Below are 23,806 nucleotides of genomic sequence, written 5' to 3' on the forward strand. Positions count from 1 at the left end.
AGTTATAGCAATCATTTTTATTATTTTATTTGGTTGACACTTAGATACACACTTGGTAGGGTTACCTGATTTAGAATTTAATATTCGTGATTTAATAATCCGAATTCTAGAATCTAGAATTCTCCTTTATCTAAATTTTACTGATTTTATTTTAAAAATAGGCTTATGGAGCTTATTAGAATATGTTGAAATTTTGTCAAGACCATGATTGGTAAATAGCTTATGAATATGAGTAGGCTATTCTAGGTGAACTATAAGTCACAAACAAATGAAAAAAAGTTTATATGAATAAATATAAAAGTATAAAATTAAAAACAGTGCAATTTTTAAAATTCATCACACTGATATTTTAAAAACAATTATATAGGTCATAAATTAGAGGGACATAAATACATTTATGTTATTCTTGTCAGTATACATAGATACAATCCACTTGGAGGACAATTTGGAAATGCTTAGTAGGAGCCATACTGGTTTTTATATTGATTCAACATGGTAGTTCTATTTCAGGAAACACATCATAAAAAAAGGATCTAAGATACAACATCTGTTTAAAATGTTTATAGTAGTTTTATCATTACTATAGTTATGTAAAAATATGCAAAGAGGGAAAATTTTTGTAGGAAATTTTAAATTAATTATGTTAAATGGGTTGTATTATGAGTGATTTTTTTTCCTTTTGAATATTTGCACATATTTGATATTTATGAAATTAAATGAAAGTGGTTAGAAATTATTTCTTTTCCTTGGTAAATATTAGTGCCAAAACTACTGAAAGAATGAAGTGGTTAATTATTTATTGGCATATTGTAAAATTGTTTCAAGGTCTGAGTTTTAGAAAAGGTAGACCTAAGTGGAAGAAAGTCTTGGATAATCTTCAGTTTAGAGCCAGGTATCTGTCTTTAAAATTAATACGACCTGAGATATATGCTGTTATATGACAGAAAAGGAGAGAACCTTAAGATGAAGAAACCAAGATTTAAAGATCAAGACTATTTGTTTTTATAATTACTTCTTTTTATTTTAGAATTGATAGATGTCACATGTACCCTGCTGCTTTTAAACCCAGACTTTACCACGGCATGGAATGTAAGGTATGTAGTTTTTATCAGTGATTAGATAAAATTTGTCTAGATTTATTAAGTCTTAGAAGCTCTGTGAGTTGTTAGCTGTTTGAAAAATAAAGTGTAAACCATATGTCCAGGACATCCTAAATATTTCTTCAATCCCTTCTTCATAATATCTTCATAGCAATTCTAACACATAAACCATGCTCCTTTTTTGCATTTCTGTGTTCAGTAAACTTTTGTCTAAAATATAAATGGCCATGTTGAGTTTTGTTTGATGTATGCTTTTACTTTTCTTCCTTTCTAGGGGTCATAGGCAACTGGCATAATTGATTGGATTATAAGGTGTGTGAGAAACTCTTAAGTACAGTAGAAAGGGTAGAAAGGGCGTAGAACGGGGATTCAAAGCCAAGAACTTTTAGTCTCAGTTTTATATTGAGGGACATAACATTCAAAAATCTCTGATACTCAGTAGTTGGGTGTCACATTTTATTTATATATTACATTCTTTGATTCTGATTATTGCAGCTTTCAAACCCAAAATATTTGATAGAAATATCACAATTCAGATCAAGATATATTTCATATTTTCCCATAGAAAAGAGCCAGAGATTATAATTCTCTATCTTTAAAGATGGCTTAAGTCATACTTTAATTTTATGTATTTTAAGCAATCACATTTTGAGTTGCTACTGAATTTCATGTGTGCAATGGATTTTTAAGAAGATAAGTTCTATTATATGTCTTTTCACACTGTCCTTTGAATAATTAATAATTAGCTATTTAAAGTATAGAATAAGATGTAAGTCTTTACTTTTTTTATAATTTAAAAAATCTGATTCTCTTGTGAAAAGCATTGCAGTGGTAAAGGAATAGATTAATGTTTATTGAGAGGCTACTATATGCTTGGGGTTGTCCTGTGACTTTATATGTTATGTCGTGTTTCAAACAATACTTGACAACATTTGTTCATTCATCAAATATTTATCAATTAACTTATATACTAGGTGTTAGGTCCTGGGGATAGAACCATGAATAAAACAAACAAAAATTCCTATTCTTGTGGAATGTTTATTTTAAAAGGGGAAGAAAAGCAATAAGGGCATTTATAAGTGAAATATATAGCAGATCACTTGGTGATAATTCCTGTGGAGAAAAAGTAGGAAAAGAATGTAGGGAAGGCCAAACACAGAACAGGAGGAGTGGCATTACAGTTTTAAATCAGTGTCATTTGAGCAATCGTTTGATTTCTCGGGTGAAAAGCCTTCCAAGGAGAAAGAACAGCAAGTGGAAAAGCCATCAGTATTGCCTGCCAGTGTTCCTGGTTGTTCTGGGACAGCAAGGAAGCCAGTGTAGCTAGAGGATCATGAATGAATGTTAGTGTAAGAGATGTGCTCAGAGAAACAGGCCAGCTCTCACAAGGTTTAACTGTTGTAAGGACTTTGACTTTGGATAAAACAAAGTCATTCAAGGTTTTCAAGCTAAGGAGGGACATTAACTTAGGTTTTAAAACTCTGATTCCTGGGGTTGGGGTTGGGGTTGTGGCTCAGTGGTAGAGTACTTGTCTAGCATGTGTGAGGCACTGGGTTCAATTCTCAGCACTGCACAGTAAAAAAAGGTCCAACAACAACTAAAAAAGAAAAAAAAAGTATATATATAATATATATACATAATATACATATATGTATATAATATGTATATATACATATTATATCAAAAAATTGAGAAGTGAAAAATGAATTTTAAAAAATCTCTTGTTGGGCTGGGGATGTGGCTCAAGCGGTAGCGCGCTCGCCTGGCATGCATGCGGCCCGGGTTCGATCCTCAGCACCACATACCAACAAAGATGTTGTGTCCGCCGAGAACTAAAGAATAAATATTAAAATTCTCTCTCTATCACTCTCTCTCCTCTCTCACTCTCTCTTTAATTAAAAAAAAAAAATCTCTTGTTTCCTGTGTGGAAAGTAGACTATAAGGAGTGTAGGGAGTGGTTGGGAAGTTAGGGAGTGCTTCCAATAATTAAGGTGAGAGATGTTGAAGAACAGCTCAATAGAAATGGTAAGAAGTAGTGAAATTTTAAGCTTTAGAAAATAGGAAGAAGGGAGACAAGTCTTACTCTGTTTTTTGCTCTGAGTTTACCAAAATGGAAATGTGTGGAAGAGGAGTATATTTGGGAGGTAGGGGTAGGGGTAAGTGCTAGTTGGCAGTTAATAGTTTCAGTTTAGGACATGTTAGGTTTGTGTCCATGTATTTCTATATTATCTGCAGTTCAGGGAGGTGTTCTGGGCCAGATATAAATGTGGGGATTGATAAAATATAGATGGTTTGAAAGCCATGAAACTGTTGGGATCTTTTTTTGGAGTGGGTATAGATAGTGAAAATAAGCAGTCCAACGATTGAGCCCTGGGACACTATAGTATTTTAACAGTTGCATACTCCAATACAGTAGCCATAGGCCACAAGTGGTCAAGTAACCCCAAAGTGAAATATATCAATGATTTTTATATTGATAACTCCTTGAAATTGTAAAATTTTGGATATACTGAATTAAGTAAAATACGTTTGTATTTATTTCTAATATAACTTAAGACAATTTAAAATCTTACATATGCTTACTTTAGTGACTCATTGTATTTCTATTGGATAGTACTGTTTTAGCATTTCAAGATGAGGAAGAATCAGCAAAGACGACTTTTAGGAAGATACTGTGGCCTTACAGTTGAGAACTTTCTCATGAGGGGGCCATGTCTTATTTCTTTTCCCCTTATATTTCTCTAGTGCCTGGCACATAATATATATGCGATTTGAAAGCTGGGAACTGAAAATAAGTCATGTTAAGTGAAAAAGACATGAAGATAATAGGGAGAGGGGAGTATTACATTTTTATTCATGTTGTGATATTCCTCATCTTTTGAGAAGAACTGAAAATCTCAGCAAAAAATTAACTAGCATGACATATCTACAGATCTGTATATATGTGTATACACACATACATATATATATATATATACACATACACATATATGTGCACATACACATATTTATTGTATATTTTTAAGGCAGTGCAGTGTAGGAGAAAGAACCTACTCTTAGAGAATTTCTGTTTCATCAGTTATCAGTCAGCTTAAGACAAAACTTTAAATTTCTCAAGAGTTTTATTTTCTTATCTGTAAACTAAAAGATGTTAAATTTTCATGTTTCTTTTGAAACTTGTTTTTTTTCATTACATGTGATTGGTCTTATAAAGGGCCATTGTCTCCTGGATGAGTAGAAAGGGAATCTTGATTTTTAAAAAGTCAATTGCAGGTATGTGTTCTAGTAAATTTTATTTATTATATAACTGATTGATATTTAAAGACATAGAATTATGGGTAAATTTTACATTCTGAGTAGAAATCAACCAGCTTTGGAAATAAACTGGTCTAACATGTAAGGTCTCTATTACAAATCAAATACTCTGCACTTTGTTTACTTGTTTGTATATTTCTTTTGCAGTAACCCTGGGAGACATTGGGTCATTTTTTACTATATTTTACAAACTGGTAAAAGATAATACTCCTCTAGTTCAGTTTGTAAGTGCTGTGGTCTTAGGGGGAAAATAGGGGCATGAACAAGTTTTTGAGCTAGCTCCTGTAGTGAGTGATGCATATGCTGGGCTTTGTGGCACATTCTTGTAACCCCATCTATTCCAGAGGCTAAGGCAGGAAGATCACAAGTCGGAAGCTAGCCTCTGCAACTTGGAGAGATCCTGTCTCAAAATTTTATAAAAAAAAAAATAAATAAAAAGGATGGGGCTAGGGATGTAGCTCATTGGTAGAGCACCCCTGAATTCAATTCCCAGTATAATAAATTAATTAATTTTAAAAATTCTGCTAGTTACAAAAAGCTATTTTTTCTACTTTCAGCATTTGTGGATTACTTGATGAAAGAGGTTGATTTCATAATAATATCCAATTTTTTTCATTAGTTAAAGCAAAACATCTTTGAGCAACTAGAAGAGCCAACACAAGGCTCCAGGGATTCAACTTCTTCATTCAGCATATTGATTTAAATTGGTAACTATAATTTGAAGATTTTATGTTTGGTTTTAACACTTGGAGCTGGGAAACCTTGAATGAGTTACTGAACTTCTCTAAGTCTCAGTTTCCTCATCTGTAAAATTGAGATAATATTAGATTAAACCATAAGAAATTGGTTTTTTCTTTCTTTTTTTATTTATTTCTTACATACATGACAATAGTAGAGTGCATTACCTTCATAATTTTTCATTCACAGCACAATTTTTTTGTAACTCTTTATATAAAGTATTTTCACACCAAATTATGCCATTATACATGAGCTCTCTTATTTTTTTTGCATACAATTCTTAATACACTTTTATGCCACCATTCATCATATCTCTGTTTGTATATAAGGTATGTTAACACCAAATTCACATCTTCATACATGAATTTTGTATAATGATGACCCTCTCCTTCCACTATCCTATCTATTCCCCTTCTCCCTCTCTTTCCCTCCCACCCTTATTCTCTATCTAGAGGTAATTTTCCTCCCATGCTCTCCCTCCCTATCCCACTTTGAGTCACCCCCCTTATATCAGAGAAAACATTTCGGCATTTATTTTTTTGGGATTGGCTAACTTCACTTAGCATAATCTGCTCTAATGCCATCCATTTCCCTGCAAATGCCATGATCTTATTGTTTTTTAGTGCTGAGTAATATTTCATTGTGTATAAATGCCACAATTTTTTTATCCATTCATCCACTGAAGGACATCTAGGTTGGCTCCACAGTTTAGCTATTGTGAATTGTGCTGCTATAAACATTGATGTGTCTGTGTCCCTGTAGTATGCTGTTTTTAGGTCCTTTGGGTATAGTCCGAGAAGAGGAATAACTGGGTCAAATGGTGGTTCCATTCCCAGCTTTCCAAGTAATCTCCAGACTGCTTTCCAAATTGGCTGTACTAATTTGCAGTCTCACCAGCAGTGTATGTACCTTTTTCCCTGCATCCTCGCCAACACTAGTTGTTGTTTGTCTTCATAATGGCTGCCACTCTTACTGGAGTGAGATGGTATCTTAGCATAGTTTTAATTTGCATTTCTCTGATTGCTAGAGATGATGAGCATTTTTTCCGTATATTTGTTGATTGATTGTATATCCTCTTCTGAGAAGTGTCTGTTCAGGTCCTTGGTCCATTTTTTGATTGGATTATTTGGTTTTTTTGGTGCTTGTTGAGCTCCTTATATACCCTAGAGATTAGAGCTCTATCTGATGTGTGAGGGGTAAAAATTTGTTTCCAAGATGTAGGCTCCCTGTTCACCTCACAGATTATTTCTTTTGCTGAGAAAAAACTTTTTAGTTTGAATCCATCCCATTTGTTGATTCTTGGTTTAAACTCTTGTGCTATAGGCATCTTATTAAGAAAGTTGGGGCCTTGCCCCACATGATGAAGATTAGGGCCTACTTTTTCTTCTATTAGATGCAGAGTTTCTGGTTTATGAAATTGGATTTGTACATTTAAAAGCAGTTGAATCTCAACATCCTAGTGTTCATTTCTAACACCATTCTCTAAGAGAAGGAATTGGTTTTCTTGGATAAATGGCTGATTCTAGGATCAAGGTAGGAAGTATACAAGATGAGCCTAAAGCATCTTATAAAGGAAGAAATGTGTTCAAAAAATCAGCATGGTAAGGGTATGCTAAAGGAATATAAAACCTGTTGAAAGAGTTTTCAATAAGGCACTGAAATTATTTGAGCAACAAAGTAAATACATATCCACCCCCTTATCCTGGGGAGGTATGTGCCAAGACCCCCCAGCACATGCCTGAAGCCAAGGAGAGTATGCTTTTTTCCACCAAGTGACTAATGGGCATGAATAAAGGGATGATTGACACCCTGAGCCATACAGATGAAATTTCATCCTGCTACTCAGAATACATGCACTTTAGAATTTGTGAATTATTTCTGGAATTTTCCATTTAAAATTTTCAAAACTACAGTTGATTCTAGATGACTTAAGTTGCAGATAAAGGGGATTATTGTAATATAGTAATGGTTTAGACCCCATATCCATAAGTCCATACTGATATAAATGAATCAATTAATAAGTAGGGGACAAATATCTTGTTAACTTATCTTATTTATCTGGATGGTTCCCTCAAGGATTTGGAGATTAATTCCAGACACCTTAATTGTGCAATGTGCACTGAATAAAAAAATCATAGTGACTTCCTTCCTAAAAGTACTAAAGAAATCTGACATATATTACCTCAGCCCAGTAATCCAAATCAGCATCAATAGCATCTTGATACTATGTGTCCCTACTCTGCAGACATGAGAATGACCCTTTAGCTGTGTGGTCCTCCTCTACCAAACCCATAACACTAATCTAATCACGAGAAATACAGTATATACAATACCTGACCAATACTTTCAAAACTATCAAGGCCATTAAAAACAGTGTAAATTTGAAGAGCCTAAGAAGACATAACAACTAAATATGTGGAATTGTGGATAGGACTTTGAAACAGAAAAAGGAATTTGGTAAAAACTAAGGAATTCTGAGTGAAGTGTGGACTTCCACTAATAATATATCTTTATGAATCATCAGTTTTGATAAGTGAACCACAGCAATATGAGATGTTGTTGAGGAAAACTGGGTGCGAAGTGTACAGGAATTCTCTGTATTATCCTTATAACTTTCTGTAAAAATCTGGAAGTTATAAAATTAAAAAGTTTATTTTTTTAGAAAAGTTGAATACTAGCAATTTCATGTAACTCAACAAATACTTACTCTAAGATTGTTGTGGTAGTAATTAGGTAACATATGTAAATCACTTAAAATAGTACCTGATTCAGGAAATGTTCTGTAGATGATAATTTTTACAAGGATGGCTGTTATTATTTTTGTTGCTTCAGACAGAGTAACTGAGATTGAGGGAAAAAAGATGGCATTTATTTAGTCAATATTTATTATGTGCCAATTACTGAACTAACCAGTGGAGATCATAATCAAGATACAGTTTGAGATAAAAAATAGAAAAACCTAAAAAGTAAAATAAACTTTGTGGAAGTATAAAAAGTATAGTTATCTCCTAGAGAAGGGAAGCATGCTGCTTAGTTTAGTAAACCTCTGAAGGTTCCTATGGGCCTGTTTAACTAGAGAACTAGCTGATTTTCATAATGATGAACAGGAGGACTTGAAAGGAAAGTGATGAGTTGGTTTTTTTTCATATATTCTTCAGTTATTGAACGAAATATACAGCAAAGATTAAGTTATTGTTTGAAAAATCTGCTTTGTGGAAAATCTCATTCCTTTTATAATTCTTTTTGTTGTTTTTTTAAAGTCCCTCATTCTTTTTCCTTCTCACCCTTTTTTAGAAGGCAGCCCTCATAATTTCTTTCCACAAAGATTATACCTAAATTATGGTACTTTTCTTCACTAACTCTGTTCTCTAATCTCCAAAAAAATACCAATGCCTTTTCCCCTTCAAGTTAGTTCTCTCCATGATTATTTGATGATCCTAGCTTCATTCCTCCTCTGTAAGCAGTGTCTCATTTGGGAATTTTAACATTATTTATATCAGTGACTATCATCACAACAGCCTTTTTTTTTAAAAGCTATCTAGTCGTTTTCCAGAGCTTATCATATTAATATCTTAACTTGTTTGAGTTAGAGTACTTTTTGAATCCATGAATGAATGGAAATTTTATCTCCAGCCATATCCTTACTTGAATCTCAAATTTATTAGAGCAATTATTATTTTTTAATTATATCTATAGGATATGCAATTGCCATAATGTAACCACTTAGTATACTTCTTTTTAAGATGTCTTTTAAAAATTTGTTTACAACAGTATACAACTTACAAGTGTTCAGTCCTGCCTCTAGGAATGTTTATTAAATTGATATTTAAATTTTGCTTTCTTTTTTATGATTCTATGGCATTCATAGATATCATTGATTAAAGTTGTTTCAGACTATATTATCTTCCCCAAATGCTAATTCATTGTTCAAAAGAAATTCATTGTCCATAATTAAAGAAATTTAGTAAAGAGTTATTTATTTATTTAGTTAGTTAGTTAGTAAAGAGGTGACTCCCTCTTTTCTGAAGAAAAAATTTATTATATCTCTTATATCTGAGAATAAAGAAAAGCAGTTGCAAATAAGGGCAAGTCTTGAATTTAGTAAATGGAAATTAAGGTTAAAAAATAAATTCTCTATAATAGTGGATTTGAACTTTAATATTTCTCATCTGAAGGGCTGTTAAGACACAGATTACTTGCCCACTTTTATTAAAACACAGGTAACTTGCCCACTGTTTCTCATTCAATGTGTCCAGGTGAGGCCTGAACATTTGCATTTATCCTAAGTTCCAGATGAGGACTGATGTTGGAACCACGTTGAAAAGCACTGCTCTACAAAGTAGTTAAAATTACGTAGAGCAATCTTTTACCTCCTTTTTCTTCATAAATATTCCTACTTATTGTATACAAAAAAATATTACTGATCTCAGAACAGAAAACATCTAAGACTATAAAAGCAATTGACTTGCATTACATTTCTTTTTAATGATAAATAGGTTTCCTGTCCATTGAAAAGAAAATAATCTATAAATCCATTTATTAAAATGACTATAAACCTTCTGGGTGTTGCTTCAAATTATAAAATTACTAACCTTAAAACAATTATAAAATACAAGTATTCATTGTCACTAATTAGTGTTTTCATTAAAAAGGAAGTTATTTTCCTTATCAAATAAAAATTTAGAAATAGTTTATTGCTACTAAAAAGAATTTTTTGTGGTATTTAGGAACCAAATCCATCTAATCCAATATAAGAGACTGACTCTGGTTTTGTTGAGTAGAAACTTCTCTAAAATAAATTAATAATCAGCTCTACCCCAAGAGGGACATTTTAGAATTAATAAGTAAGAGCAAATGATTTGATTTTATTATAAAATAATAGATATATTGAGAATTAATTGGGAAGTATAATAAAAAATACCAGCATCTATTATGCAAAACTTATTCAAGAAATTAAATGTTAAATTTTATTTAGTGAAAAATATGTACCAAATACTTTTGTGATGTTCTTTATAACTGCACACAAGCTTTGGTTGGGCTTGACCATCTTTAAAACAACAAAACCTTATATATCTATTACTTCTGTTTATATTCAAGAAAGAGTGGCCCAATATATCAGGGCCCATGCAGCTATTTCACCTGGTAATACCTCTTTTGGAAACTTATCCCAAATAATAGTACAAAAGAAACAAGTTACAAGCACAATGGTTTTTGGTTTTTCCCCACAATTCTTTTAGAATAGCAAAAAGTTAGAAGCAACCTAAAATGTAACAGTGGGAGTAAGGACATTAAATTACATCACAGCTACTGAATGAAAATTATGATCATTCACAGTGTTCATTACAAAAATTATATGGAACTGTGGGAGAATTCTTAAGATGTGGTGAGAGCAAGATATAAAATATATTTGCATGCAGGAAAGAAGGAACTATTCAAAAATAAAAATAATTCTATTTATTAGGATAATGATTCAACAGATTTTTTTTTCCTTACATTTCAATCATGTTGTGTTTGGGTTTTTTTAATATGTATATTCTTTCATTGTTGTTTGGGGGATTATTTATTTTTTGAAAATGAACTAGACCATATCAAGTTCTATTTAAGAAGCTAGAGCACTTCTTGAACACTGTTGGATCTGCCTTAGAGATACTGCTCTCAGGTCATGTAACTTTTAGAAATGAGATAGGCTAGAAAACACCTTTACTATCCCAAATACTTCACTAAAGTTCTGTTGTTTATTTAAGAACTTCTTTTTCTGCTTATTAGTTATTTTGAGATTATGAGAATACATTCTTGACAACTGTGTATGACATATTTATGACAGTTTTATATGCCACAGTGGTTTGGAGTATTCTCTTTCTCTCCAATTCTTAGAAATTCACTTCACAATGAGGTTATATTAAAAGTCATTCAGAATGTTTGAATAGAAGAATAAAGTAATGTTTTGTTTTGTTTTGTAATTTTTCTTTTACAGGAAAGAGCTGATCCTCTCTGGCACTTTAAATCCAATTAAGGACTTACATCTAGGAAAACTGGCCTTAACTAAGTTTCCAAAGAGTCCAGAAACATGGATTCACAGGTGTGATTAATTTACAGCATAGTATTCTTGTATAGAATTAACAATGACTGGAGGAAGAAACAGCATTGTGAAGCAGGATTGTGTGTTGATTCAAAGCATGAATTCTAAAGTCATGTTACCTACATTTCCAATCTAGGGCTATCACTGGCTACCCAAGTGCTTGTAAGAAATGATTTTTAAAAATTTTTTTTTTATTGTTGGTTGTTCAAAACATTACATAGTTCTTGATATATCATATTTCACACTTTGATTCAAGTGGGTTATGAACTCCCATTTTTACCCCGTATACAGATTGCAGAATCACATCAGTTACACTTCCATTGATTTACATATTGCCATACTAGTGTCTGTTGTATTCTGCTGCCTTTCCTATCCTCTACTATCCCCACTCCCCTTCCCTCCCCTCTTCTCTCTCTACCCCCTCTACTATAATTCATTTCTCCCCCTTGTATTATTTTTCCCTTTCCCCTCACTTCCTCTTGCAGGTAATTTTGTATAACCCTGAGGGTCTCCTTCCATTTCCATGCAATTTCCCTTCTCTCTCCCTTTCCCTCCCACCTCTCATCCCTGTTTAATGTTAATCTTCTTCTCATGCTCTTTGTCCCTACTCTGTTCTTAGTTACTCTCCTTATATCAAAGAAGACATCTGGCATTTGTTTTTTAGGGATTGGCTGGCTTCACTTAGCATAATCTGCTCTAATGCCATCCATTTCCCTCCAAATTCTATGATTTTGTCATTTTTTAATGCAGAGTAATATTCCATTGTGTATAAATGCCACATATTTTTTATCCATTCGTCTATTGAAGGGCATCTAGGTTGGTTCCACAGTCTTGCTATTGTGAATTGTGCTGCTATGAACATCGATGTAGCAGTGTCCCTGTAGCATGCTCTTTTTAGGTCTTTAGGGAATAGACCAAGAAGGGGTGTAAGAAATGATTTAACCTCTTCAATTCTCAGTTTTCACATTGCTAAATGACAGTAATTATTATACTCATGTCATAGGGTTAATAGTTCAATGTACTTGGGAACACTACACATGTAAACACTACCAAAGTGCCTGTCATGTATTAAATACTTAGTAAACATTAGCTACTGCTAACTGTGGTAATGTGAAGACTGCATTTAGAGATTCAACTACAGTGAGCATCTTGCATTTGAATGTGTTAGGTTGCATTCCTGGTAAAGAAGTTGGTGGTGATTGTTATGGTTATTCAAATTAACTTATAAAGGAAGCTAAAGGCAGCTAAGACAAAGGGTACATAGGCTGAGCTATAATTACTAGAATCACTAATGCAAAGAGTAATTTTAAAGACCTGAGGTAGTGAGATGGAAATAAGGACCCTCAAAATCATGGCCAGCCAGAAGCTTATTTGTCTTATTTATAACTGCTTTTATTTGACTACAATTGAATGAAAAAGGTTTGCTGCCTGGTGATAATGGAGAAGTTACTCTGTAGTCTATTCTCACTAAGCCACTTATTTTTAATTGTGGGCATTTTTATTTATTTCAGTATAAGGAATTTAGGTATAATTGTTCCTTTGGCTAGCATTTCAAGGCAGCTCCTCTCAAACCACAGTTGTATTTTCTTATTTATTAGAAATTGGAATAGGCCTTAGAGAGTCATGGCATTGTGTAGGGGCTTAAAAAGGGATGGGGCAGGGCAAGGAAAATATTAAAAATGCATTCATCAATTATTGGGTGTCTTTAGTTTTTTAATGAAGTAATAATTTTGTTAAACAAAACCTATTTTTTCGATGAATTGAGTTTTTTCGATGAATTGAGTTTTCTTATTCAATTTTCTGTACCTCTGGGTCAGAAATTTTTAGTCTAAAAGAATGCTTTCATAAGAGGAAAATGTTTGTACAACCAAAAGCATTAAGTAGTTAGAAATGCTTTTTACAGCTTTTGGTTTAGATGTATGCTAGTACAGATCTTAAATAGACAAAGGGAAAAATCTATGGATAAAGACATTTTAAAACATCTTCTGATGGTTTAAATTATATTGTATTCTTTCTAGATTTTATGCTGCAATATAGAAATTTTGCATAATGAAAGCTTTCCAAGTGCAGCTTCTCATTTGCACACAAATATACATAGGGGTGAGGCATGCACATGTAATTGAAGATGTGAACCATAACTCTGCTACTAATGTTTACCAGCCATTAATTAATACTCCATAACCATCACCACTACACATAAATACACAGACTAGTTCCTTTTACATTTCTTGGCCAAATGGAGTTTGGGAGTTGTCATTCAAAACTGATGATATTCTTTTTTTTGACAGATTTTAAAGCTTTAGAAAATATTTCCTTTCCTGTTTGTCCTGTTTTAGTCATGCTCCTAAATTTAACTGTCTTCAAAACAGCAAGCCCTTCTTACTTCTCTCAAAATTAGGCTTATAGATAGGACTATTTTGCATTAATAAATAAATGCAGAGAACACTGAACAAAGAATACTGTCTTTTTTCCTCTCTGGTTTATTCCTCGTTTTTTCCAAATGCTTCCTTAACAGGCGATGGGTGCTACAACAGCTAATTCAGGAAACTTCCTTGCCTTCCTTTGTGACCAAAGGAAATTTGGAAACAATCCCTTCAGAGAGGACACAGCGACTAATACAAGAAGAGATGGAAGTCTGTGGTGAAGCAGCAGGGAGATATCCAAGCAATTATAATGCCTGGTCTCATCGCATCTGGGTGTTACAACACTTGGCCAAGCTAGATATCAAGGTAGGGCTATTATTCAGTCCCAGTGGGCAGACTATCAGCCTGCCCTTTAAATTTTCCTCAAAAGAATTTAAAGCGCTAAAGGAGCAGAGTAAGTAATGGTTCAGTAGCATGAACAGATCATGACTGCTGATACCCCTAGAGAACACCTGGTAATTATGGAAGTGTTTTCATTATCCACTAGTGTGGTTCTGGGGCACCAGTAAGGCTAGTGCATTGGTAGACAAAAGGAGGCTAAACCATTCAGGGAAGGTTGAGCACTCACTTTGTCCTGAAACAAGAAAAGATTATTAAGCCTTTTAGAATTTGGAACTATTTTTTGGTAGTCTCTAGTTATATGCTCACTGTGCTGAATCAACTGGCTATCTTTTCCCAATATCCTCTCCTGGAAGTTGGGGAAGAAGAGGAGGTACAGAAGATACCACCCAGGTGTTCCCACATTTGACAGAGCCTGTAAATTATCTGAAGTTTCCTAGGTTCTATTCCAGGCCTAAAAATCAGAATGAGGTTAAATCCACAGATTCAGAGAATTATTTGGATGCAATGTGGTTGGAACCTCTCATAACCTAATTTCAGTTTTAAAATAAGGAGATGGAGGTTTCCAAAGAATTTTAATAGTTTAGAGTTAGCCACAGTTGTACCATATATTATTCATTACTGAAATCCAGGTATCACTTGTGCTCCTTTTTATATACTACAGCATCTCAGTCCGGCCCCACTTTTTTTTTCTTATGGCATTTTAATGCCATAAGAATCTCGAGTACTTATCTCCTTCTTCCTACATCTCCCTTTGCATGTTCTCATTCCCTATTTTATTTCATAGCCAGAGATTCTTCCAGAACAAATAAGAGATTTTTTACTTTTAGGAGATTTTAAGCTAACAATTTTGGAAGAGAATCCCTTTTCCTTTCAGTTTATATGGCTATGAGTTTCAGGAGTGGAGTCCACCTGCTGGAGTAGAAAAAAGATCAAAACTTAGACTCCCATCAGCCTGAGTCCAAATTCTGCCCTTACCAGCTATATATAGGAAAGTGAGGCTTTAATGTTTTTACTTTTGAAATGAGGAGTCTACTCTCTGCCTCTGGGTTATTTTGAGAATTATTGCCTGAATTAATTTGTTGAAAGTACTGGGCATCTCAGAGAGGTTTTTTATCTGCTCTCCCATGAATAAAAAATTTAGGTAAAATTGGCTATCAGTTTGCTTGATCAATTCAGTGTAATGTATTCATGAAAAAGTGCCAACCCCCCCATCATTCCCAACCACTCTCCTGTGTACTGGTTGTGATAGTAAAGACAAGAACTTGCTATCAAAAAATTGAAACTGGTTCAGGAAGCAAATCAACACTTACAAAGCAGCATGTACTTGAAGGGACTGGGGGAATCTCAGGATACAAGTAAGAACAGAGAAATGGCTCTTCGTCCAGGTCTTTGGAAACAGCTGAGGCTGGAAGCATGCATACAAGTTATTTGATGTGTTGTCAGTGTTATGAAGTACTTTAGAGCTGTTTATCTCAACTCCACAGTTTGATAATGGGGAGAGTAGGAGTGGAGGATAGAGTGGAGGTTTGTGGGTCCAAAGGAGGCAGACTCCAGGTGAGCTGAGAGGTCTTTGGAAACACTCCCGCCCACCATGTTGTAGACTTTTTCAAGTAGCATTTCATAAAATCAGGAATAAGGGACCAAGGTATAATTTTTGTTACTTGAGACCATCATATGTTAAAGATGACAGCTTATTAGTGGACTCTGGCTGAGCTGCCTGGATTTACTCATAGGCTCACATGTTGTCAGCCTTCCTTGACCTACCTTGGGAGGTGTGGGAGCCTGCTGTTCTTCCTGTCACTGCCACCACTGCAGCATCTTTTGTTCTCATTGTTTTCAGGAAAGAGTGCTGAGTTTTCAAAATCCCTTTTCTGTTGTTACAAGCCATTGGACCCAGCTAGCATAACATGTTCTGCTATGCTTTGTCTACTAGAGGAAGCAATATCAAAAGTATTAGTAATCTAGAGCAACTTAAAAATACATGAAAATAAACTGGCATTTTTTAAATTAGAAAATTGAAAATGACTTTTTAAAGTGCTAGTATCCTGTATGACAGAGTATGAAAATAAACATTGTAAAAATTGTTATCTTAAACAGTCCTGCTTCCAGGAATTCATCATAAAGAAATAATAGGGGTGTGGTATTGTGTAATGATAAAAGGTTACATTCTGTGTTCATGCAGGCTAATTTGCATCCTGACTCTACCTCCAGTTTGCTCTGTAACCTTGAGGAAGTTAGCCTCTCTTTTAATTTTTGGCTTCCTTTTCCTGTCTCATCCACTGATGCACATTGAATGGACAGATTCACATGAAGTGGCTCTTACTAAGAGCCCAATAAACATTGGCCATTATATTAAATATGAAGGTCTGATATATAAAAGTAGCATTTATAATGGTTAAAAGCTTGAAAGACTAATTCTCCAAAATTGAGGGACTAGGTACATTACAGTTTATCACAGATTAGAATATTTCATTGCTCCTAAACACAGTACTTAGATAATTATTTAAAGATAGATATTCACAGTAGGTTAAGGTCATAAGCTAAATATGTGGGGCACTTCATATAATTTTAATCTATTAAGCATTGAATGAGATAATAAACACTTGTAAGTGTTTGGAACATTGCCTGGTATATAGTTAATGCTCTGCAGATATTTATATGTACATATATAATTCATGGATATTATTCTTAATTTTATAATAAGGATATATTAATTTTTTAGTCAAAAAGATCACAGAATAAAGAATGGCTAATAGGTTTTTTTTTATATTTCTCTATGATGTCTGTGTTTAAATGAACATGTATTTTAGTAAGTTTTTAAATCTTATTTTTGAGGGGAGAGTAGGAGGGAAACTTGTTGTCAAGCAGAACTACTAACCGATTTTTTAATGCTGATGTGGTATGTCACCTGAAAAAACACATAGAGTAGTTTCTTCAGAAAAGATATACAACTGGCCATGGTGACACATACCTGTAATCCCAGCAATTTGGGAGGCTGAGGCAGGAGAACTGCAAGTTCAAGACCAAACTCAGAAACTTAGTGAGGCCCTATCTTAAAGGACTTAGTGTGACCCTGTCTCAAAGTAAAACATAAAAAGGGGGCTGGGGATGTGACTCAGTAGTTAAGTAAGACTGGTACCAAAAAAAAAAAAAAAAAAGATATACAGATGGTCAGTAAGGACATGAAAAGCCTTCAGCATCATTAACCATCAGGGGAATGCAAATCAAAGCCACAGTGAGTGAGATACTGTTTCAAACCAACTAAAATGGCTGAAAGAAAAACAGATAATAACTAATGTTTATGAAGATAAGGAGAAATTAGAGGCCTTTTTTGTTGCTAGTAGGAATGTAAAATGGTACAATTCCTGTGGCATTTCCTCACATTAAACATGGAATTTTACATATGCAAAAATGTAAGGTTAAAACCCATGTATTGTATTCTTGAGGGGAAAAATAGTTACCATGGAGGACCTTGAAGTTCTACGCATAGATGTATACCCAAGAGAATTGAAAACGTGTTCATACCAAACATTTACAGCCACATTATTCATAGTAGCTAAAGAGTAGTAGCAACCCAAAATGTGTTATCATCTGTGAAAAGGAAAAAAAAAAGAAAATGTGGTATGTTCATTGAATGGAACATTGGCCATAATAAAGGAATGAAATACTGGCACACCCTATAATATGGATGACCCTGGAAATGTTTTGCTGATTGAAAGCAGCTATGTAATACATGATTCCATTTGTGTGATCAGAATCTGCAAAGCAGATTATCGAGTGTCAGACACTAGGAAGGAGAGACTGGGGGAATGACTCATTGCTAATACGAATGGGATTTTTTGGTTTGGTTTGGTCTGGTTTGGGGTTTGCTTTTGGGGATGTGATGAAAATGGTTTACATTAGATAGTAGTGACAGCTGTACAACTCCAAGTATACTAAAAACCACTGATTTATTTTTTAACTTAAAAAATTGACTTCAGAGTTCATTTGAAAGAATAAATCTTAAGAAATAAATTGTTGAATAAAAGAAGAACACTATACCACCAGATGTTTAAATGTTTAAATAATTAAAACTATGGTACTGTTTCAGAAACTCAGTAATGGAAAGAATACCAAGCCCTGAAACAAATCCCATTGCATACTATGTACAGATTTCATCGATGAACACTATGACATTTCTCATAATTAAAGAGTTTTTATCCAGTTTGTTGATAAAAACTTACTTTGTGGAAAATAATTGGGTTTTTACCTCATACTACATAAGCTATGTGCAAGTGAACGAGGCAAATACTTCATGATATCACTTGTATGTGGAATTTTAAAAAGTTGAACTCATAGAAACAAAAAAATAGAGTGATAGTTGTAGGAGTTGGGAAGGGGAAAAGAATAGGGAGTTGCTGGTCAAAGGTACTAAGTTTCAGTTAGGATAAATAAGTTTTGGAGATAATATATTTAAAATTTGCTAATAATAGGTCTTTAGTGTTCTAACCGTGACAAATATGTGGGGTGATAGATAAGTTAATTAGCTTGATCATGGTAGTCATTTCACAGTACATACATAAAACACTATATTGTACACCATAAATACATAACAGTTTTTATTTGCCAGCTGTATCTCAGTAAACCTGGTGGTGCAAAAGGATTAAAAAATTAATTGCAATAAGATATTGACCAAAAAAAGTGACAAATTGAGACTTAATATCTCATTAATATATAAATATCTCAGAAAACTGTAAAACATGACTATTACAAATATAAAGTTAGGTAACTCATAAATGAAGAGAATTAGGCAAAATAGGTATTTCATAAAGAAGAATCAAAGGGAAAATAAGCATACAAAAATATTTAGCCTTTATTATAACTAAAGAAATGTAAGCTAAAATGAAGCTTTTTTTTTTTTTTACTAAGTTAGTGAAGATTAAAGTTGATGAAAAATTTAGGTTATAGGCATTAATGTACTTCCAATAGAAATATAAATTATATAGCCTTTTTAGAAGGTACTTTGACATTATATATTAGTGTATTATTAATATTAATACTATATAATATTAATACATAATATATTAGTATATATTATAATAACTATTACACGGTTGTTCTCTGTTCCAGCAAGTATACTTGCAGAAATTTATTCTAAATAATTAGATATGCACATGGATTTATATATAAGATTGGTACTCATGTAAGAGTAGAAATAAATAAAGGAATAGTTAAATTGTGCTGATCTTTAGGGTAAACATTATGCAAGAGTTAAAATTGTTATAGAATAGTATTTAATGTCATGAGAAGTGGAATAAACTCAGTACAAAATAATATCCTGAGTTTGTGTTAAAAATAAACTTTGAGAATGGTGTGACTGATTTGTTAACAACCAGAGACATGAAAAACTGTGCTCTGTATTTGTACTATGAATTGAAATGATTCTGCTGTCATGTATAACAAATTAGAATAAATAAATAAATCTTATAAATAAATAAATAAATAAACTCTTTGAGTGATAATGAACTGCAGTCGATTTCCATGCATGTATGAGTTTGTTAGGATGAACCCAACTACTATATATAACCGTTAAGCTCTTAAAAAAAAAAAAATCCTCTTTGTAAAAGTGTGAATAGGGAAAAAAACCTGAAAGATTGGTTATATATCAAAGTTTTAAGAGTAGTAATTTATGGCCCATAGGATAATAGGTAATTTTTTTGTTTTTTTTTAAATAATTTTTATTATTTAAATTTTCTATAATAATCATTATCTATTTTATATTTAGAATGAAAATCATGGTTAAAAAATTTACAAGATTGATGGCATTTGTATTTCCTGTAGTCTTTCATTTTAAAACTGTTATTCCTCTAATTCATAGCCCTACTTTAGTTTTATTTTATTTACTTACTCATTTTTTAATGTGGCAGTTAGAAAAGAATACGTTCATTTAAGGTTTATCATATAAAGGCATTCATATTGTGAATATCTTAGATTTAATCCATATGTTTATTATGTCTTCAAGATCATTTAAAAGTAGTTCATTTATTTTTGGTTATTGCCTTTATACCATTTCTTCTGGTAAGAAAATGACCCAATCTTCTCATTAAAGTTTGTTCTTTGGATTAATACTGCATCATTATATATCTTAAGGAAAAGAATATGGTAGTTTTTTTGTTTTTTTTCTTAAACAGTGTAAGGTTGTTTTGTTTTTGGTTTTGTTTTTAAGAAATTAATCTTGGCCTGGGGTTGTAGCTCAGTGGGAGAACACTTTTCTAGTATGTGTGAGGCACAGGGTTTGATTCCTAGCACTGCATATAAATAAACTAATAAAGGTCCATTGACAACTAAAAAAATTTTTTTTAAATATTAATCTTTTTGAAAACCTTTTATATATGGTATTTTTGCCTCAAAATCAAACAATTTCATTTTTTAACATAGAAATATTCTATAAGAAATGATCTAAAGGATTTTCATGAAGTGGAGTACTCTTTTCAATCCATATTAAGATGCCAGGCTAAAAATGTAAAAAGCTGCTGTGTTTTAGCCTAATGTCCTATAGACTGATTCTTCAAAAAAATGTAATGACCTTAAAATTAATTTTCCTGGTAGAAGTTCAACTGGTACTATTTTTGCTTACTTTTTAAAATAAAAAATATCTTGTTTCTCAGAGGCTCGCCAGCTATCACCTCTGTAATAAATTTAGATGGTGATTAATAAACTCATTAGAGCTTAGAGAAAATATTTAAAACACATCATTGATAAACCATGAATGTCCTACTTGGAAGTAATCTTACTCCTTTGTACTTGTCATCTCTTTTATTAAATTGTTCATTCATTCATTCATAAAATATTTATATATCCATTACTGATGACAGTGGGTATGAGGTAATGGACATATCAATTAGAAATGAATAAGCATCTTACAGAGTTTAAAAACAAATAAAGCACCTTCAGAATTTAGTGTGACTGAAGACTTGCAAAGAATTTTTTAATGTGCATGCTGGATTATAAAAGTACCGTGGAAGTTCAGAAGAGGGAAAGATTTCTTGTAGGGAAGAAAGGGATGTGTGAGGAGTGGAGAAGAGATCATAATACAGGAGAAGGTATTTGCTGGGGACCTATGACAAACAGATAAAGGCATCGTTGGCACCGTGCTGTTTCTATTATTTACTGTTGACAAGTGTAATCTGGTGTTCTTTAGCTGGTCTGAAAATCCCCTGATGGATTGTGGTAGGCCCTTGATAATTCTGTTCATTGCTCAAAATTCTTAGACTACCTGTTCAAGACAATGCCAAAACTTACTTTCCTTTTCTTTCTTGTCCCCACCCCGCCCTGCCCCACAAATGCTGCTTTGGTTTCTGTCATTCTTTAATTTACAAGGTTGGTTATACAAAGATTTGAACATTTTGCTGCTGGATTTTATTTATTAATTCACTTTAAAACCTCATTTATCATTGATGGTGAGTTGGAAACAAAAATAGTCATGAGCCCTTACAAAATCCTATATTCATGCATCATGGTTTTGTACTAAGCTCTTAGAATTAAGTAGTGAACAAAACAGGTATACTGTTTGCCTTCATGACACTTATAGATAATAGAAAAACAGATAATTATTTTTAATCTATAATTGAACAGATATAGTATATTTTCATGTTAGATAAATGCATATTAAATAAAATAAAGTTTAATCAAATTAACCTGCATTTATATTTTCCTTCTATATTAACATTACTTGTAAGTGACTGTCTTAATGTTTGACATTATTTTAAAATTTGGCTTTTCTCTCCATGTGCCCATCAGAATGTGAATGAATAGTCAAGGTCAAGGGAAAGAAAGACAGGTCTTTTGGTTTTGTGGTTTTAAAACAAATTCCTGTAACTTTATAAGGGAAGAGAGAAACCAGCAGGCATTAAACATCTAAACGACAGCACTATGCTAGACAAGGTGTACAAAATATTGGTGAGAATGGTATTGTTTAAAAAAAAAATCAAAGAGAAATTAGAGGTGCTAATAGAGAAGAAAAATCTTTAGAAAATTCCTCTTCTCACTTTTCTTTTTTCTTTCTTCAAGATTCTTCTTGATGAACTATCTTCTACTAAACATTGGGCATCCATGCATGTTTCAGACCACAGTGGATTTCACTACCGCCAGTTTTTGTTAAAATCTTTGATGAGTCAAACTGTGACAGACAGTTCTGTATTGGAGAAAAACACTTTGAGAAATGAACCAGCCCTAGTTCTTCCAAAAGATGAAGAAGCAGCTGCTTCAACAGAGGAACCAAGGATAAATCTTCCCCATCTCCTAGAAGAAGAAGTGGAATTCAGCACAGATCTTATTGATTCCTACCCAGGACATGAAACCCTTTGGTGTCATAGGTAAGAGAAGAGAAAAACCCATTTCCTACATGAAATTGGCATGTCTTGATGAGAGCTGCAGAAGGTGTTAAATCTGACTTCTGCCTGTTTAGGTATTCATAGGCATCTGATTTTGGAGCTTTCCCTATGTGAGTAAGAAAGGGTTTAAGTTACCATATCATAATTATTAACATGAAGTTTCTGGTGCAGTTTTTTGCCTATGGCTTAGGACAGTAGTAGTCAGCCTTTACTTTGCAACAGAATAATCTGTGTTACTTCCTAAATAAAAGGAAAACAAGACAAAAGTTTGTGGACTCCCTCTTTGGAGACCGTGATATTTAGCATATCTGAGATGGATTTTTGTTATTTCTTTTGCCATTAATATGCCTAAACAAATACAAAATAGAACAAAAATCTTCAATATCAAAACAATCTCAAGTCCCAATCTACCTTCTCTTGAAAACGTAGAATAAGGGTGTCTTAATTTTAAGAGGAAAAAATAATTTTCAGCTGGGCTTGATGGTGCATGCCTGTAATCACAGTGAATCAGGAGGCTGAGGTATGAGGATCACAAGCTCAAGGCTTGTTTTGTTGTGGTTTTTTTTTTTTTTTTTAAAAAAAAAAAGACCACAGGGTTTAATCAATTTTAATGCATAGTCAGAGTTGAAACTATTGATTAAAGCCTGAGGGAAAAAAGTAAGTTTTATTATTATTTTACCCTAATGATATACAAATTAATGAAGTGTAAATATCTTGATGCTTTTTGTTTATTTAAATTTTAAAAAATTTAAAGAATTTCTCTTGGGATACAGAGAAAGACTAGTAGAAAGGTGTGAAACAGAATATAAGACTTACTTGTGTTAGTCAGGAGGTAGGTGTTTTAAAAGTTTGCATATTAATAAAATTACTGAGATCTGCCCATACTCTTGTCCAGTCAAGTTTTAGGCTATTTGAGGAGATGGACACCTGCTAGTCTATGCTCAACCTACTCAGAAAACAATCTCTCCTTTTTGGCACATTCATGAATAGAGAATTATCTTTTACTTATGTGTTTGGTACTAGGAAATGAGCCCCTTGCCTCTGAGCCACTTCCCCAGCGCCTTTTTTCTTTCCTTCCCTACCCTGCCCTGTCCTTCCCTTTCCCCTTCCCCTTCCCCTTCCCCTTTCCCTTCCCTTTCCTAGTTCTCACTAATTTGTTGAGATATAACAACTTAGAAGCCATGTAGTTTATCGTATTGTCTACCAGAAATGTTCCCCTTAACCCAAATCAGTGTTTGGAGATTAGCAACAGGGATTTCATTTTGACAAATAGTTCCAGGTGATTTTTTAAGGACAGGAGAACTGCTCTTCTTAGAGGAAGAATAGAAACTGTATCTTTTAAAGTGTTTTTCTTAGAGTTCAGCACAGATCCACTACATATGGATGTTTAAGACTAGTGATGGATTTATAAGATAGTGATTGATTTCTAGATCATAA

The 23,806-nt window shown here is 33.1% G+C and overlaps 1 protein-coding gene across 5 annotated transcripts in view; it reads left to right on the plus strand.

Moving 5' to 3' along the window:
* Ptar1 (protein prenyltransferase alpha subunit repeat containing 1) overlaps positions 1–23,806 on the plus strand; it is a 55,050-nt gene that overhangs the window by 21,499 nt on the left and 9,745 nt on the right. For 4 of the 5 annotated variants that reach the window (XM_078047545.1, XM_078047546.1, XM_078047547.1 and 1 more), the window contains exons 3-6: positions 1,028–1,094; positions 11,128–11,232; positions 13,748–13,961; positions 22,047–22,351. In XM_078047545.1, the coding sequence (XP_077903671.1) occupies positions 1,028–1,094; positions 11,128–11,232; positions 13,748–13,961; positions 22,047–22,351 (691 nt within the window). The remainder of the gene's footprint in view (positions 1–1,027; positions 1,095–11,127; positions 11,233–13,747; positions 13,962–22,046; positions 22,352–23,806) is intronic. The other variant, XM_021725621.3, reaches the window with a different exon arrangement.

Source organism: Ictidomys tridecemlineatus, chromosome 4, assembly GCF_052094955.1.
Source record: "Ictidomys tridecemlineatus isolate mIctTri1 chromosome 4, mIctTri1.hap1, whole genome shotgun sequence".
NCBI classification, from domain to species: domain Eukaryota; kingdom Metazoa; phylum Chordata; class Mammalia; order Rodentia; family Sciuridae; genus Ictidomys; species Ictidomys tridecemlineatus.